Below are 19867 nucleotides of genomic sequence, written 5' to 3'. Positions count from 1 at the left end.
TAGCGTACCAGAGGAGAGACGGGGAGAGACGAATTTGTTGAATAAAGTCATTATTTTAGTTTTTTTTTTGCGCACAAAAAGTATTCTCGTCGCTTCATAAAATTAAGGTTGAACCACTGCAGTCACATTGACTATTTTAACTATGTTTTTACTACTAATTTCGTTGCTTTCAATGGAGGATAAGAAACCTCTTAGAATATCAAAACATCTTAATTTGTGTTCCGAAGATGAACGAAGGTCTTACTGGTTTGGAACGATATGAGGGTGAGTAATTAATGACAGAAATTTCAATTTTGGGCGAACTAACCCTTTAATCCATTTGCTCGGATAGTTAATCATGTGAATTTAAAACTAAATTTAAACAACGCATTATACATTATCTGTGCCATGCAACATTTTGCACACATGTGGGTACCTTTCCAGCAGATGAGGGCTCCCTTGCACAGAGCACCCTGAGAGTTCTTCACCAGGTAGTACTTTAAGTGCTTCTGCTTCTTCGGCTGAGTGGATAACTTCAGGTTAATGTGGTTGGAAAACTCTGTAAAGTAGCGGAACCCTTTCTCACCACAGCCCACACAGTTCCCTGAAAACCCTTCATGAATTCACAAAAAAATACATCAATATGTGTTGTGAAGGACTGAAAGACTACACAAAGAATTTTGAAAAGTTTTTGATCAACATCTACACTGTTTCCTCTACTGTAACAGGCAATAAAGCATCAAATGATAAATCAACTCTCTTTAGTCCAAAATCCAACGAAGTATTAAATATCAAATGAGTTCTGAATGTGCTTTACATAACATTTCACAGATTTGTAGAATAAATTATTTATTTAACTTCATCCTACTGAAGTAGGTCGTGAAATTGAATTGGAACATCAACCTAAAAGTGCATTTTTCCCATTCTCATCTGGCAGGAAGCGCTTGTCCACTGCACAGACAAGGATGTGCTCTGGGATGCTGGGCGATTTGGCACCAACCAGCTCAAACCCTGCGGGAACCTCAATAGACTCTGTTGCCATGGAAACCAGGCGTAGATCCTTTCCTGCTTGACAGAAACCTGGGCACAGATGACTTGAGTCAGCGATATAATGAAGATCGGCCATGTTGTTGTAGCTAAATGTACAATGATTCACGGTTTACACGTTTCAATGCCAGTGTCTCAAGTTTTGCAATGTCATTACCATACATTTCACCTTGACACTGACTTGACACTTAGGGTGTGCTCACACGTGGCAGATTTGGTTCGATTAAAAGGAACTCTGGTGCATTTGCGGTTCATTTGAATAAATGTGAATGCTGCCGAACCCTGTTGCATACCAAACAATTTGACCGAGACTGCAGAAAAGATGTCTCTTGGTCCATTTTCAAACAAACTCTAGTATATCATTTTCGAAAATGTATCATTTTCTTTTTTGACCTGGACTAAAAGAACCGAACTACAAGTGTGAACATTGCTCTGTTTATAACACCCTGCTTGCATAGGACTTCAGAAGACCTGGAATATATGGCATACGAGTTGTATTGACTACTGTTATTGTACTTTTTATTGTGCTTTTTTGCCACCTTTAACAACATATTTTGCAAAGCGGAAGTAATCATGACTGTTCAAGACTTCCAATTCATTAGCTGCATTAGGTAAATAACCAGAAGAATAAAGTGCAGTAAATGGACCAATAGCCAAGTTTCCATTACAGATTTGTGAAAACCTTTTGCGATATTTTCTAAATATCAATAAAAAACTATTGCGTAATGGCGGCGTTTCTATTAACCGTTGTTGTGCGACTAAAATGTCTTTTTTTTCCTCTCGCGATAAGTCATTCCAAAAATCATGGCAACGGATGTTGGTAGGTTTACGTAGCCTATGTCCCAGCCACTGCACTAGCCATTATATTTAATCAAAGGAGATGGAGGCATGTTATCCAAGCATTTATGGCAAGGAAAGCCCCTTATACTTGGGAGCGGACACATTTCTCCCTCCTATCTGCTTCGAGGTCTTGATAAATTCAAATTGTGGCATTTCTTTGTTGTTTAGAATCCAGTAGTCCCATAATACTTTTGTCTTTTATGAGTTTAATGAAGAACTCTCGTCTTCTGTCCAAACATACAGCACCTTCTTTATAGAATGATCGACTTTTACATACGGCAGGTGAAAAATGAAAAACATACTGTAAATGTGAAAAAACTGTTTCCATTGCAGTTTTGCGAAATATTCCTTTTTCGAATTGCCTGAAAAACCACCTCATGCGAGCGTAAAAACTTTTTTGCGATATATGGGAGTTTTTGCGAAATTGACGTGTTTCCATCGGGCGTATTTTCAATTCGCAATTTCAATTTGCGCAATTTAAAGGGTAATGGAAACACGGCTACTGTGGCCAATGTTTTTATGATTATGATTATAAATAAAAAATTAATTTGAAAACAATACCAGTTTGCAATATCAGGCAGCATAACAGACTGATGTTGTACAGCTAAATTAACTGGAAGTGGATGACACCAGGAGCCTTGCACATTCAATTTTAAAACGGCCACACCTACTCTTACATTAAAAATAAGGTCAATAAATCAGTCATATGTGTTTGGAACAACATGAGGGTGGTGAGTAAATGATGATAACTTGCTGTAAATGGTTTTTTAATGTTATTACCATCAACAGTGCAGCAACCATCAGGAGGTGGTCCCTGCAGGTAAGGCAATGGTGGGCTGCTGGTGTCTGAATCATCCTCATCATCCATATCATCAATGGAATTGGAGGACTGGCAATTCACCAGCACATGGCTGGATGGGTCGGACCTCAGACTCAGGTTCATTTTGGGCTTAATATCTGGAGGGCAGAACCAGGAACAGGTGTGCTATTGCTTTATATATACACACACATGAGCTTTACATTTACGCATGTACATATGAGCTTTTTGATGAATTTGAAGAAAATCGCTAAAGTAAGTCTCTCCTTAAAAATGCAAATTATGACTAATACCAAATCATGATCAATTCCTGTGAAGGCAAACTGCCTTGCTTACCTTCCAGGTTGCTAGGATACTGATCAGGCTCAAGATACAGCTGTGTGAATACAGGCTGTGGATCACCACTGCTTGATCTTAATGAGGCCTCTATAGAATTGTGAAGAGCTTCCTCAAAGCGGGCAGACTTCAGCTGCCCTGCGTATGAATTCCCCATGATCTGAAATGAAACGGCACATATTCATTTTGTTTAAATCTGCCCTATATATATATATATATATATATATATATATATACCACATACACACACATCACAATTGGTTCAGTTTTGTTTTGAACTCATAAAAAGAACTTTTCATTTTCAAGGAAATCCATTTATAAGGAAGATGAGAAGGAAGGAGACATTAATATAATGTTCTGATGGACTGCGTGGATGAAATTTTAATTCCACCCTGAACAAGGCTATTTTTAGTCTTTCGTAGAATAGCCCTTGAAACTGTTGCTGCTGTATTAACAGTCCAGGCACATTTTCCTGAGCATGAGCAGGTTCCTGAGACAATCAGACACTATACTGTATCAGAAGGGTTACAAGGCCTAATTTCAAACAGTGGGACCTACGCAAATCAAATAGTAATGGAGGTCTGATCAACTACATTCCAGTAAAAGGTAGCCTGTGTCACTAAAACAACCATCCTTAAGATTTTTCAGCAGACTCTGAATTGTTTTTGTTTTATTAAGACATACTCAACTATTCAAAAAATGAACAAAAGAAAAGTAAGGGATATTGTACAGTCAGTAAGTCATTATCACAAAATAAACTGTGATGGGATCATCAAGACCCTGATGCTAATCTGAAGGGTCTTACATCGCTTTTAAAAGGTTTATTTAGCAATAATTACAAAGCTAACTGTACATTATCCCAGAAATATTTCACTGCAGAAAGGCTCAGTTGACCAATAACAATTGGGTACTCCAGAGAGCCATGAAATAAATATTTTAATACTAATAATTAATAACAACTGTAGCCATTTATTAAAAGTAGTCACTGACAAGTGACAACCTGTCACGTAATACAGCTGTTAGCATGTAACTAGCAACTTTTACCCTTGAGCTACATGTCAGGTATAACTATGACCATCTGCTCTGAATTAACGCTTTCATTTGCACTTCTGATTGCATTTCCTTTACTTTTTTTTTTTTTACATTTTTTGTCTTGTGACAAAACAAACAAAAGCTCTGTATTGTATGCTGTTTGTGATCCAGATGACAATCAAGACAGCAAATTATGACAAATGAGTTTGTCGACATCAATGACTCCGCAGGGCCCAAGAGTTCACATAAAAACCCTCAAAGACAGCTCTCATATATGATAATTAACTACTTGTAGAAAACAATAGAACTGCAACAATAGAAACATCACATTTAGAAAATACTATTAATAAATGACATTATTCATAGGCTTGATTTGCTGTTATCATAAGAAACCACTTTACCTTTGATTATATTTTTTAGCAGTAGAAGGACAGGATCACCTCTTCTCCATGGTATATCAAAGATGAACTGCAGTACTCCTGCACCTACAGACATATGGCAAATGGTCAGACACAAGACAAGTTTCACTTACAGTATAAATACCATATAAATTATTGGGAAAACAAAGCCAATATACATGAGACATTTGTTATTCACTCCTAGAGCTGCTCTTAACTATTACAGCATCAGAGACTGGGTTTATTATGATTTAAATGCACTGAATGAAGAATTTATTACGGTACAAATCATTAAGAATAATATGTAGTGAGTATTAATCCATGTATTATCTCAGATCAGACAGTTGTTTGTAAAGTAGAACAGATTGCAGTGATCTTCAACATATGTAGCTGTTAACTGATAACACTGAAGGATGAGTTATATGACACTATGACCTCAAGGGAATGTTTGTGAAACGCATAGGGGAAAGGAACTCCATGTCTCTTACTTCCAGGCTTACACAAAGACTGATGGGACAGGTTTTGTTCTTTTGGCCTGGTTAAAACAAGAGTGAAATGCAGTAAAGCCATCAATCAATCAGGTAAATACTTCTGTCAAGAGTATCCCAAATTTGCAAAGAATATATGACCTGTAGACATTTGAAAATCAAAAAATAAACAACTATCTGGGGAATTTTTGTTATTAGTTTTTAAAATCTAGGTTACAAGACGGATCTGTTTAGATCTATGTAAATATATTGACCTCTACCAAGTGACATCAGGATTAGCTTCAAAATAAATACAGTTACAATTAATATAGTATTATATTATCTGCATTTATTTGATAATTAAGTGCTTTTTGAATGATTGCCAAGAAAATCAGATTGAGAGTGCTTTCCTAAGAGGCACGCTATCATCAGATCCACTTGAAAAACCTTCCACTATGAGACTCAAAAATGGATTTGGATCAGTTTTTTTTCCAGATAAAAGCAAAAAAAACAAAGATTTTTAACATGGCAAATTGTTGGTGGGATAACGCATGGGTCATGTGGACAACAAATTGCATACCCTTTTTTTTTTTTTTTTTACAAACAGCTCATTGGAGGCCTGTTGGGCCAAGTTTCAGCTAATCACTCATCTTGGTACTGTAGTAAATAGAGAAAAAGTGAAATAACATCACCTGAGCATAGTTCTGTCTTGCCTTCAGGGCTCTCAGGGTCCAGTTTGACTGCTAATGACATTTAGGGGTGTTAAATGCTAATGTGGACATGCCTGCAGAGAGCCCTGCCTTTAGGCCAAGAGCTGTTTCAGCTCAAGTCACCTCTTACTGCTTCTTATATAGGTTTTTAAATTGTTTTCTAATTTTGTCTGATTATCCCTACAATGCATTAAACACAAAAAGCTGTCAAGACACAGATTTACATCTAAAATGGCACCAAGCCAATTTATTTACAAAAAATGTAAGAGAAAAATAATGTAGTTAAATTCTGCTAAAAATAAATGACACTTAAAGTGTACAAGCAATGAACATATAGGCTACTTTCTTTCTTTCAGCAAAACGAGTTTACTGACAACCAAGGACTCAGTGCGACTCAAATGGTGTTTTAAGATTTTGCAATAACAACTAAAGAAATCAAAAGCTCTGTAAATACAAACAAGGGGATCCTGAAATAGCTAAGAAGGGAAACACAGCCAAAACAAACCAAACCGCAGACATAATTATGCAAAGCTACAAAAGTTAATTTACTTTGCTGGTAATGTTTGTTTTGTCAGAGATTAACAATTGTAAAACAATGTACTCCAATAGACGCAACAAGTACAGATTTCAGACCACTGTTTTGGTGCCACTTGTAGATTGATGCATTAGTTTCTTGACCTAACTTTGTAAAGTAGATTTTAATATGTTCATTTAAAAGGTCTTTTTATTAATAACAACAGAAGAATAAATACATTTAGCACGGCCGTTATTAGTTGGTGGAGTAATTTGTCTGGTTCATTCAATAATGAACAACATGCTAAATATATTTATGACTTTTTTCAGAGTGCATACCTTTTTGATTTCTTAAGTTCTTTGGCCTCAGTACCTGAACATGTCTGGAGAGCGCTGTTTTATTTCTAATATATTTCTAAAATTGGTGGAGGTCAAAAAGGTTTAGATGAAATGTGCCACATGTGGCAGAAAATGTGGTAACAGTCCCACACTGCACTGTACCACTAAAGGCCTTTCTCTCAATCCACTCCCTCTTTTGTTTCCTCCCTTATCTGCATAATTACATTAAACTGCTGACAATGAGAGAGGAGAGCTAGCTTTCAACAAACTTTCAATGAACAAATTCTACTTTTTGTTTCACAAAAAATGTCTGATGAAAGTACAAACATACAGATTAAAAACAAGAACTTAAAGCAACACACAATTATGTGTTTTCAATGATTCATGTCTATGTACATCTAAACATAAGAGTAAAACTCTATTTCATAAAGTTTGACTCAGCCCTCATGACTGTCCATTTCACACTTAGCTTGTATTACATTCAGAGATACTCACTAAAGAAAAGACGGTTTAAAAAGCAAAACTTTAAGCAGGGGGGGATGGTACAGAGATTAGCCAATGTAAAAATGCAAATATCTTTAAATAAACAGGGCACTAAGAGCCATGGCCATTGACACCATGTTAGCAGGAGCCGCCGAGTGTCAAAGAATCTAACATGATGCTTCTGTACCTTCATAAGCAGCCAGGGTGTGGAGTGTGCCTCAACGAGTCCCACCTTAAATCAGATCACTAAAACACAGCCTATTTCCATTGTAAACGTCCTTTGGATATCCAAAAACAGTGTGACAGTATTCCTTGTCCTTGTTGCGAGCTAGGAGCTCCTTGGTCATAATAGTCCTGAGTTGGGGCAGCAAAGAATGATTCCAGGTACTCCAGCAGGCCAACCTTTCTGTCCTGCACTCAGTGGCTCTGGCTACACAAACCCTCCAACACTCACATACACAATCAGCAGGCCCTCCCCCCGTTCCCTTTGCCCCCTCCCTCTTCTTGGCCATTTGCTCTGTGGGGCGAGAGGGGCATTCTCTCAGGACTCATTCATCTTGGCCCTTGCTGACCCCCTAAGGTGACAGATGCTGTTGTGGAGAGGGCCATACCGCCGAGCATGGCACAATAGAGGCAAGGCGCCTCCGCACGCGACACGTGTGCTGTGTTCGCCATACACGATGCGCAGATGCCCCTCTCTCAACATGACACCGGAGACTGCTAAGTTCTATGCTTGCAGATGGGGGTACGACGTAAGGCAAAGGATCGTTTTCCTCCCCTTCTGCCACTCCCTGTTTTATTGGGGCCATTTTACTGATAGGGCACACCAATGGCAAACTAGGGACACTTGCTAAAGAATGTGGGGTCAGTCCGCAGTTTGTCCGTTGGCCTTGCCTGAACTCACAGCCCTCCCCTCACTGGAGGTTGACGATTAACTGAGAATTTAGGCCCATTGTAAATAGCCGAATGGCGAGGACTCATCTGGTCAAAATAACTTGATAGGAGATTGATGTTTTGCACTTTACTGGATTGATCATTTCCTACCGTGTGCCACAGAGAAGTGGCTCAGAGGAAGTGGAGGAGATTTGAACGCAAATACAGGAGGATCGGGTTCCCCTGGTGCTTCAGGCTCTCTCCAACAATACTCCATCTCTCTTCTTATCTCACAAGATAATAGCAAAATATTGTCACTCAGTTCACCCTTTCATTTCGGGACAGTAATTGAAAACAGGAAGAGTAACTGGCGGTATGTAAATACAGCAGTACTGCTCCATTTGTGAACTGGTTCATTGCGACTTATTATGGATCCAATATGCACCTCTAATAATAATCTCGCCCTATTCTGACATAAATGTTACCTCAAGTTTCATCAGCCCGACCCTATCTGATGACTTTAAAGTGTAAATATACACCGTAGATTTAATCAACACAGCCAAGATCCTGGTTTGTCTGCAGCATGTAGTAGGATTTGTTAATAATTGATAACAGCCTTGTCCTTAGAACAAAAAGGTGACTTGATGAAATGGTTCAAAGAGTGTGCTGAGAACCGCACCACTGTAATGCATTTGTCAAAGTTAAAGATACAAAGAATTTGTCAGGCAAACAACAAAAAAGCCATGTCAACAAACCAATGCAGTAGAGGCAAGCGCTTGGTACGGAATAAAAAATAAATAAATAAATAAAAACATTTAAATAACCTTGCAGGAAATGTACACAATGCGGTAGATTGAATTATAGATGATTTTTGATCTGACTGTACAGTAAATGAGTAGTATATTTTGTTTTCACAACTCGTGTAGCAAAGACACAACAGTCAAATCAAGCCATATACTTCTTCTCACCCTAATAAGAATTAGTAGATAGGGGCTAAAGCAGTATAGGAGTCAGCTTTAAACAATGACCTCCTGCCCTCAGTGGGCTTTATTAGCCCCCTAGAGTCATTAATGCTGTCATTCCAGCTAATCTGGAGGCTTTGTCTAAACATTGTTTATTTTAATTGCAAGGTTTCTCCTTCAGATACCATTTGGACCACACAATGTCCCCAAGGATTTGTGATCGACAAATGTTTGATATTCAATATCTGAAACTTTCTGTTTTTGTTGGGAAAAATTTGAAAGGCTCTTTGTCAGACTTTTTGTCAAGACTGCAAAAAACAAACAAACAAAAAAGTATATTAAGATGCAGCACAAGTTCATTTTTCTGGGAAACCAAAGTACTGATTCAAGTTTCTGGCTTTAACACTATCAGACCTTAATAGGTCACTGGAAAAGAAGAAAGAGAGCAAAGCGGAGGTTTCCTTTGCTCAATTGAGCTTGTGGGTAGAACAAAAGAGTCAGTGAGTGAGCTGGCCCTCCTCTCGCCCATCCTTCAGCACTGCTTTGAGTCTCCAGCCCTGGGCACTGACAATGGGAAGTATCTTTTCCACTGCCACCTGAGTAGAGATGAGTCATGTGGTGGCGGCTCTTTCAACATCTTCTGGAGTTCTGCTTTGTCTTGTTCTCTACTTCCTTTTGAGAAGCACTCTATTCTCTTGAGGTACAGCAAAACTGCCTCATTCCAGAAAGACAGCACCATTGTTTACATCCAGTGAGACAAATACAACTTGGTGAATTTTTGGACAAACAAAAGCCCAGTTTGAGGTGAACCACAGCATAACTAATGAGTACAGAATCTTTAAAAATCACTTTTTCTTGGCTTCTTTCCCAGATCCAATATGAAAAACATAATCCAAGGGACTAACTTAATCTAAATTTGGACCAACAAAAGCACAGTTTGAGGCCAACCAGAGCAGAAGTTCTGAATTCAGAATGTAAGTTTTAGAGGTGTGACTTTTGCTCCTGGCTTTCATTCAGAGAATTGCTCAATCCAAATCCAACTGGACAAACTTAATCCAAATATAGGCAACTTAATCTGAATCTGGACCAACAAATGCTCGGGTAATCCAAAACAGAATTAATGAATGCAGAATGACTCTTGTTCTCTGGCTTCTTTCTCAGAAACACTCAATCCAAATCCAATGCCACAAATTTAATCCAAATGGAGCAACTTCATCTAAATTTGAAGTTGGACCAACAACAGATTGGGGCAAACCAAAATTTTGTGAGTGCTATATCTAAACTTTGAAAAGAGAACTGTTTGACTGTCTGGGTATTTAGAAGTGTGATGAAATCCTCATCCTCGCATGGTTGTAAAAAAAACAACTGAGCATCACATACATGAGGTGAGAGCGGAACGTGATTTTAACGTAGTGACAAATGAGCATCAGCTGGGTAGGAGGGAGAGATCGAGGTGGCAACTGCCACAGCCCATCGTGTTCTTCAGGAGCTATCTACTCAGTGTCAGAAAAAACAAATCCACCCTAACACAGGCCAATTACAACAGCCTGACAATGTCGCTGTCACGTGAAAGCCAATGCTGCCCCGGTACATTCGGCCTCTCTTACCACATAAGGTCTATTCCGGGCATGAGGCGTGGGGTCTCACACCACTTGTCACACCGCTGGCAGGTTGTTGTTCCCTAAGCCCTGCGCTCATTTGCCTATTAAAGCCCTCTCACAGACTTCCTGCTGGGGTCCTGAAGTGCAAATAGGGGCTTTTCCAGCGAGGCCAACATAACCAGGGCTGTGGAGATAACCTCCTCCACTTGGCCACACGAACCAAAGAGGGGGATGGGAGGATTGGGGGGAGGCAACACAACAAGCTGAAAGCCAAAGCTGAAATCGGCAGAAGAGAGAAAACCCTGACTGGTCAGCTAGGGATTGGCTCGGGGGGGGTGGAGGTGACAGCCTGGGGAGAGGATTAGTTCAGCAGTGAACGGGGGTAGTGGTGGGCCAAGGTTAGCCAGGGTTTAAGGGGGTGGAGGCCTGGGAGGTTCAACAAAAGGAGTATTTGGGCAGATGAAGAAGTCATCATCATTAAGCCACTGGAAGTTTACTGTCCAGTTATAAAAGTGACTGGAAAATGAGAGGGGCAAGAGGGCAACCCCAGAGATACGGTCAGTAGACTGCAGCGGGGTGGGATTGTGGGAGTGCTGGGCTCATTTATTAGAGTCAAAAATGGTCTTTGTGTGACCGAGGCACTGATTAGAGTGTTGACCTTGCCGTACATTCAGCCAGAGTGAATGGCTTTAATTTAACCTTCAACTAAATCCTGCACTTAGACAAAATGCTTTATGTCAGTAATTAACAAAGACCCTTTTGGAAAACTTCCTATTAGTGCAATTCAAGAATACAAGCAAGAAAACTTTGGAAGAATATGAATTTACAGCACCATATCAGTTATTAGTTATATTAGAGATTTTTTGTAATTGATCAATTTTGGTCAATATATCAATAATATTTAATTGTGAATGCTCATTTTCTCTATTTTCACATTTAGGTTACATTTGCCATCATACAACTCCCACTTATAGTTAAACTTTAAAAACATTAATATTTAATAACACTGTTAAATACAATCTTTCACAAATGAACGAATGAACGAATATCCAATTTTCATACTGTATATGATTTTTGTCATGCTTAATTTAACCTATATCATTTAAAACTATTGATTTTAGTTTTTTAGTGTTTAACTTAATTCGACAAATTATAATAGAATTTTAACATCAGCCGTTTAACAGTTATTGGCCAAAACATGAAAATAATTATCAACCCGAATTGGAGTCACACTGGAGCTTTGGAAAAGCATTGGGGTCAAAATATCTAAGGTGGTGTCATTTAGAAGGCACTCAAAATGATCTGCACAAGTATAAATTCTCAAAGATTGTGTGTGAATCTTTGAGCAATCCTGCACATCTGGTTAACTGGAAAAGGTCAACTACAATTTTACACCTCAAAGCCAAAGTGTTGGTGCCACATGCTCAAACAACCAATGATGACACCAATATTGGAAGTTATGTGCATGAACATGACTAGTTTTCCTAGATAAGGAGTAGTTTCTTAACAATAAAACAGTAAGCCCTAATCTTTATTCCAAAATCTATGGTGTCCATGGGAAAATCAAGTGTCCTGATACCATGACAACAAACAAAGAGCTCAATCTGGGTGAAGAACAGCAAGGCTGCTCTGGCCAATAAACCGGAGACCTGCCGATGAACCCAACCCTGCATTTTACAACACAGACCACAGCTGTTATTCACTAGGGACAATAATAGTTCAACTAACGGGTTAAATGCATTTCTTTTTGCTGTATGATTTGTTAATTGTTTGCTGGTATGCGCTGATAACTGGTGGACATTTGGAAATAATCAAATTTAAGTGTTTATGTTCCAATATAAGTAGTCTTTTTTGGCTTAAACATTTGGTGAGCTCACACATTCACCTCCTGGTTCCTAATGGTTTGTTTGTCCTGCTCTTGTTCTCTGGATTAAATGGCCTTTATAGTCAGACATTTTTGTTACAGTGTAAAAAGTGGTCTTGTTTAATGGCTCTGTGTCACATGAAGCACACATTATCAAAACAGACAAGCCTTATCAGGTGACAAGGGCCAAAGAGAGGTCAGATGTGTTTCCTGACACAATTCCTCATGCTTTGACGCTTCATCCATCATTATTCAGGTGGGGTATGGCAGTGATGGTCAAGACACCAGTTCAACCAGATGTAACTGAGAGACAAAGTTTAGAGAACTATCATAAATCACAACATTATAATGTACAGTATGATACTGAAAATGGATATTCATTATGAGATTTGCAAAACTGTGTTATTAAATTATTAATGTTTTTATAATGAGTGGTTTTTAAAGATTAACTTTAAGTGGCTATTAGATGTTGTAAATGTAAAAATCGGGAGATGAGCATGAACGGTTAAATAGACAAAAAATAAATATAACAATATGGTTCTGATACATTACAGGAATGTATCTAATTAGAACAATGTCTCTAGTTTAGTAAAAAAAACGTTCCCGTCTGTCAAATTCATTATTTCAATGTTATTCCTTTTGATTCTTTGAAACTCTTCAAGTTATACATTTTATGAAAGTTCTTACATCTCTCACTAGACCACTGTGATGACAACCAAAATGACAGAATCCTAAAAGGTACATTTCTGTTAGATGCCACTTTATTATATCAACTGTGACCATGTGGACATTATTTGCTTTTAAATATGAATATATTACTGAAATAAAGTATTTTGCTTTCATTTAACAACACATGGATGCCTTTTAATCACTGCCACAGAAAAAAATAATTTCCAAGGAAATTAACAGCTCAGAGTAGAATCTCAGTGTAGTCACAATATTTATAACACGAAGTGAACACAGCATAAAACAACTGATAATGACATCAATACTGAGAGTTATGGCCACTGACATGGCTAGACATGGCTAGTTGGATTCCCCAATGACCACCAGAGTAAGATAAAAATCCAGGCAAAAAAGACTAAATGACTGTAAGATTAAGCAGATCAATCCTGTAATCAATTTAAATAAAAGCGTTTGTAACTCAGACCAAAGAAACTGCGCTTTCCCCTTCTGAGAATCACAAAGCCACCTTGGAAGAGTAAGTGACAAATGAACAATGAGGGTCTTTAATGTTCTCAGGAAAGACCCCTGTCCTCACCCCCTCCCCACTTCCTCGCAGAGCGCTCAACTGTATCCATCATGCTCCTCTTCCTGACCCCAGGCAGCCTCTACCGCATCAGGACTGCTATGTGTGTGTGTGGTGGGTAACAGTAGTGTCATGCTGATAAAGCCGAGCGAGTTGCCCACGGTGATAGGGTCGACAATTTAAATCCTTTTGCTTCTTTTTTGTTGTTGCGATGTAACAAAGGCAGGTTCAACCTATTGTCCAGTGCTGACACAGACACAAACCCTTTCCTTACAAATCAACTGTGCCTGGAACAGTCAGACTGCTCTCAAATCAGCTCTAATCTATCAGACCTGAAATTACTACTCTAGATGTGTTTTGTGCCAAACAGTTCAGCCAAACAGTTCAGTCATCCCATGGTATGCAGGGAACCATTGTTTTAAATGTAAAAGAATTATTGTTAACAGTAAACCACAATGTGACACCATGAAATCTCTTTCAAACAGCATAAGAAATTAATGCTTTCATTTTAATCACTTTTTTATGGCATTAAATGTAATGCACATATGTACTGAACATTGGTGTCAAGCAAGCATGTTTGTGTTGCCGTTGACCATATCTGACCAATGTTTATATGTGAATAAAATCCTAAATAAAATCTGTTCATCATATAAAGCAATCATGTCAGTTCAGAAGCTTTGGATTAAACTGACCAATTCATTTGGATTATGTTTTTAAATTGTCAACGTTTTGGGTGAATGGACTTTCAATGTGACAGAAATCTTTCAGGTTTCATTAAAAATATCTTTATTTGTGTTCCGAAGATGGATGAAAAGTCGTTTAGACCGACATGAGTAAATGACAGAATTGTAATTTTTGGGTGAACTCTTCCTTAAAGGTGAAGTATATAATATTTTTTAACCTTAAAATATATTCTCTTAACCTAGTTTATCATTCATTGACTACATGCCATTCATGGGTTTATCTCCCCCAAAAGTGTAAACACTGATTTTGGGGCGTGGCTACTGTACTGTGGTGTTTAGCCAGTGTGGGGCCATGACTGATGCGTTACATGGGAAAGACAATCAGCTTTGGGTACAGGAGTGCAAGCCAAACTGCATTTAGACCTTCAAAGATTAAATAGTTCATGAACCCATCAAAGCGAACGGGGCACTGCGATGCAATGCACTACAACGGACGATTCAATACATCATCATGATGCACCCATTCAGAAAGACAAATTTACCAGTTTATAATGTTTACTTTGATATGCCTCAAACAGTTAGGTGCCACTAGTGGTGCCGAAACGACATACTTCACCTTTAAAGGCCATTGATCGAGCCATTTAGACATGCAAGAAAGAAATTAAAGAAATCCCGACTGCACACTGCACACAATTTCGACTATCTTACAGCCGCAGGTCTAAAGAAGACTTCAAATGTAATATACAGAGAGTTTATCTGAGAAGAAGCAGCCATCAAGACAGTAGCATATGTTCCTCACGGGTAAATATTTGCCCTCTCTCTTATCATTAGCAGCAAGGCCACAAGTCTAGATGCTTCTTGAGGTCAGCCAAAACACAGCAACTCCAAGAGTACATTGAATTTGTAATTACTATATTGAGACTGAGAGACCCTCTAAATAGGACTGTAAATGTAATGTTAATTTAAATGTTAAAGGGATAGTTCACCCAAAATTAAAAAAAAAAAAAAAATGTTGTTCAAAACCATGAGACTTTCATCCATCTTTGATACACAAATGAAGATATTTTTAATGAAACCTGAGAGTTTTCTGTCCCTCCATTGAAAGTTCAGGTAACCAAAACTTAAAAGATCCAAAAAAGTCATAAAAGTGGTTAGAATCAAGCAAGTTTTTTTGAAGAGATATGATCGCTTTATATGATTAACAGACTTAGGGACAGATTTACTAAACGGGGCGAATTAGCGTGAGAGTGCAATTCCACAATGATGCTCTCAATAGGTGCGGGTCAACACAGGCGCAACTTGTTACATGTAATATACAGATAAAGTCTTCCTCTGGCGTCCCAAAGAAATTAATACGTGTTGAAAATATATTTTTTCACTTATATTACGCGGTCTCTGTTCTCTGCAGTGTCTCCTCCTAGCAGCAACAATTGCAGCCATGTTGCAAAATGGGTTAAGACATGTTTTTTTTTGGGCGTTAAATACCAGTAATTTGACTAGCGCAAATATTAGTAAATCGCTTTGATTCATTTAAATACTCTCCTCCCACAAATTTTGTGTCTGAAAGGGAAACTCAGTCCACGCCTTTTCAGCACTAATTTTTCACTGCGTGTCTTTAGTAAATCCTGACAGTAGTTTTTTAATGCTAAAAGAGGGTTTGCGCTGGCACAAGCTGTTAGTAAATGTGGCCCATAGGCTTTTATTTACATCTAAACAATAATCAACACACATACATATAGCATATCACATATGGTAAATATGGAAGCTCAAACGTGTGCGTGATACCCAAAAAAAAAACCAAAAAAAAATACATCTGTTCTTCATATAAAGTGATTGTATCTCTTCACAGGACTTGGATTAAACCACTCATTAATATGGATTTATTTTACAATGTCTTTAAGAGCAATTTGGATCTTCTAAGTTAGCTAGACTTTCAATGGAGGGACAGAAACCTCTCAGGTTTCATTAAAAAAAATCCCTCAATTTGTGTTTTGAAGATTAAACGAAGTCATAAAGATTTAAGCCAAAATGAGGGTGAGTAAATGGTGACAGAATTTTCATTATGGATGAACCAACACTTTAAGTCTTTACAGTATTCTGGTCTCTTGTTATGAGAGTGTATGAATCTATAGGATTCCCTTTCTTCTGTTTTATCATCTGCTAGATGAAAATTGTAAATCTGATCACTCAAGTAAAAGCACAACTGTCCTTAAACAGAGCAGGATGAGTTATGTGCCAAAATAATAATTATAAAAGCACCATTAATAATTCTAGTCTATGTAAAACACAGGTACACAATATCCAACAGTATCAAATAGTTTTAAACTAATGCTTTCAGTTGCTATCTGATCCTGTAATAAAAAAGAGTGGGGGTTAGAAAAGAGTACTGTTAGTGGAGGAAATATATGGGACTGAACTTACTGGTAAAAGATCTCTGTTTTGACCAGGATCCATTTATTCATGCAGTAGAGACAGCATTCTTCTGAGATCAGGTGAGGATTTGAGCCAACAGCCTTTTCTCTCTCTGTCTCAGCTAGAATGTGGAATCCAACATTGGTCGTGGTCACCGTGACTTTGGCCAGCCCGCCCCCATTAGCTTTCACTCCCCACCCCTCACCCCATCTCCCCTGAGCCAGTTGTGGTGACCTTGGTCTTAGCCGAGTGTGTGAGAGGCTTCATGCAGAGCACAGACGAGGTCGAAGATTGCTAAAACATTTGGATAGAGCTCTAGGTTTAATCAAAACAGAGTGTGGAAAAAGGAAACAGAGTGTGATTTTTATGAGGTTCATCGCATTCTTAAAGTGAAGGAATCTCTGAAGCATTTCCAAAAGAAAATGCCAAGTTTGACAGGTTCATTCAGTACCTCCAAAGAATGTAAAAAAAAAAAAAAAAAAAAAATGCTGTGGAGTATTTGTGCATGTGTTTGATAATATGAGGTACATAAATGCAGAGAGCAGGGTGGTGGATACAGCTCTACTCACAATTATAGTAGATTTGACCTTTCAAGTCATAAAATAATATTAAAGTGCTTTATGGTGATGTGAGAGAATAATGATTACTCCAGACATTTGTGTGCCCTGCAAAACGATAATAAAAAAGTGTTATCTAACAAATCAAGTGTTATCTAACAAATTAGTTAGCAGCAGGTTTCCAGAAAAGGCACAGCTTAAGGCAAGAAAATCAAGTTGCCTATCTGTCAGTCACTTCAACGTTGTGTTGATGTACACTGGGTGTCGTTTTTGGGAGTTCCAAACACCTCTGACGTATTCAAAAAAAGGCCAATGAAATTGGTGAGTGGAATTTGCATGCCAGCCACTCCCCAGGACATACAGGCATAAAAGGAGGCTGGCGTACTACACTGGAGGCGGCACAAGCATTGGGCTTGAGTGGACTCCTCCGCCCTGTCCCGAGCGCTCACGGTTGGACGATTGGTCCCTGGGGTTGGGGCACGATGTACAGCCACACTCTGCCAGTTTCTTTCTTCCCAGAAGTGCACGAGGAGATCACGAAGTTGTGAAAGCAGTGCTGCCAATTTGCCGATGTTGTTGCTAGATTCAGCGACTTCCCCGCCCCTTTTGAGACTTTTTTCAAAAGCCTAGCAACAAATCTAGCAACTTCTTGGACAAACATTATCTAGATTCCGTGACTCGCCCACTTGTCTATATTTATATTAATATAGATCAGTGGACTCGCCAGTATGACATCATCTAGCGACATTTAGCGACCAGTTTTAGCTACTTTCAACTGAAAGCAATTGGCAACACTGCATAGAAGGAACCTTTCTTTGCCAGAACACGATTATTGTCTTAATCGGGTTAATACAGAATATTGTTGTCCATGTAAACATACTCAGTGAAAGATCTGCACTAGGGTAGTTCCAACCCAGAGATAATCCAGGAACTGCGCTCGGCGACCGACTATGCCCTACGGGCTATGAAGGTCACGGCGCAGGCTCTGGGTCGGGCGATGTCCACAATTGTGGTGCAGGATCATCATCTGTGTCTTAGCCTTGCGGAGATCTAGACCCCCAAGATGCCAAGCCCTGCCTGCTCGTCGATGAGAATCGAAGTCTCTGTGAGCCACTCACATTCCAGGCGACCTCAATCACGCAACAGGTTACGCTCCATGGAGAGTGAAGACTCTATCCCCAGGTGGTCCAGCTGATATACAGTAGATTCGGAGAAGCACAGGTAGACCTGTTTGCTTCCCATGAATCCTCCCACTGGGGCCCCCTCAGCACGGATGCACTGGCACACAGCTGGCCCCAGGGTCTGTCCAAGTATGCATTTCCCCCAGTGAGCATCATCGCACAGACACTGTGCAAGGTCATGGAGGAAAAAGAACAAGTCCTAATAATTGCACCATATTTGGCCCAACCAGACTTGGTTCTTGAAGCTGTCTTCTGGAGGTGAAGACCCACGGAGATGTGGCATTGGGTCGATGCTCTCCTTCCTTCAAGATGGCCTTGAGAAGTGCTTGTCCACTTTCACTCTTAAGGTGTACATGGTTGCGATAGCAACAAATCACGCCACTGGAGGTGGCAGGTCTCTGGGGAAGCACAACCTAATTAGGTTCCTGAGAGGCGTACAGAGTTTAAATCCTCCGCGACCGAGCCTCATCCCCTCTTGACAGCCCTCCTGACTTTGCTCACCTCCATCAAGAGGCTTGGTGTCCTCCAAGCCCTCTCTGTTAGCAAGACATGTCTAGAGTTCGGTCCGGCAGACTCTCATGTTGTCCTGAGACCCAGGCCCGGCTTTGTGCCCAAAGTTCCCACTACTCCTTTTAGGGATCTAGTGGTGAGCTTGCAAGCGGGGACGTTGCAGCCACTTCGGCTTTAGCAAATGGGGCCTCATTGGCAAACATCTGTAGAGCTGTGAGCTGGGCTACACCCAACACCTTTGCGAGATTCTATGATTTCCGTTTAGAGCCAGTTTCATCTTGAGTGTAGAGACTTGCATTTAGAGCCTTTCCACTCTCTAATGTGATAATTAGTGAGTGTTTTTGTATTCTAGAGATCCCTATGTCTGGTGAACCCAGGACACCTTTTTCTACCTTCAAGCTCTCATCGGTGGCCGAGTTCGGCAGAGGAACTTGCTACCAGGCCCCATGCTTGTGGTATGCCCCTTTTAATGTGAGCCTTTGTACTGTTTGTACTTGACTTTGTACTGTTAAGTGGTCCATTTGTGCTGATTATCTTGATTTATGTTGTTACATTACTTTATTGTTTCTTTATTAAATCTGTAATACATTTATGTTGGTTCTGTTTTCTGAGAGAGAATTGTTTCTACACCAATTTTTTTTCAGTATAAGAGAGATGCTATTATTATATGATATAATGAGAAGTACCTATTTTATGATTAATCTAAAAGTTCCTGCCTCAAATGCCGAGATCAGTGTTGCTATTCAAGTTTGGAACTGCAGCTATGTAGGACAGCGCTCACACACAGACTCCTCGTCCTTCATCGTGACATGTCTTCCTTCAAGCCGAGCTGCTGGCAACCTCTTAGATTTGTTTCCAGACATGTTTCCTAACAAATGACTGGAGGCCGGTGCAGATAAGCTGTGTGCACTGAAGACATTAGCCTTTTGAAGGAGTGGAGGAGGAGGAGGTCCAGGGCCCATCTGCTCTAGATAAGAGCCATCCTGCTCGTCAGCACCCAGGATAACCATGACA

At 39.4% G+C, this 19867-nt stretch overlaps 1 protein-coding gene across 5 annotated transcripts in view; it reads right to left on the bottom strand.

Annotated features, from left to right (window-relative positions):
* The window catches only part of greb1l (GREB1 like retinoic acid receptor coactivator), a 57320-nt gene that overhangs the window by 25059 nt on the left and 12394 nt on the right, over positions 1 to 19867 (bottom strand). For 4 of the 5 annotated variants that reach the window (XM_051916004.1, XM_051916019.1, XM_051916029.1 and 1 more), the window contains exons 2-6: positions 4453 to 4536; positions 3020 to 3179; positions 2647 to 2823; positions 883 to 1059; positions 416 to 592 (exon numbers count right to left, since the gene is read on the bottom strand). In XM_051916004.1, coding sequence (XP_051771964.1) covers positions 416 to 592; positions 883 to 1059; positions 2647 to 2823; positions 3020 to 3176 — 688 coding nt within the window. In that variant the 5' untranslated portion in view covers positions 3177 to 3179; positions 4453 to 4536. Of the gene's footprint in view, positions 1 to 415; positions 593 to 882; positions 1060 to 2646; positions 2824 to 3019; positions 3180 to 4452; positions 4537 to 16614; positions 16742 to 19867 lie in introns of those variants that run through there. The other variant, XM_051916011.1, reaches the window with a different exon arrangement.

Source organism: Ctenopharyngodon idella, chromosome 2, assembly GCF_019924925.1.
Source record: "Ctenopharyngodon idella isolate HZGC_01 chromosome 2, HZGC01, whole genome shotgun sequence".
Lineage (NCBI taxonomy): Eukaryota > Metazoa > Chordata > Actinopteri > Cypriniformes > Xenocyprididae > Ctenopharyngodon > Ctenopharyngodon idella.
This window is presented reverse-complemented; position numbering and strand designations above follow the sequence as displayed.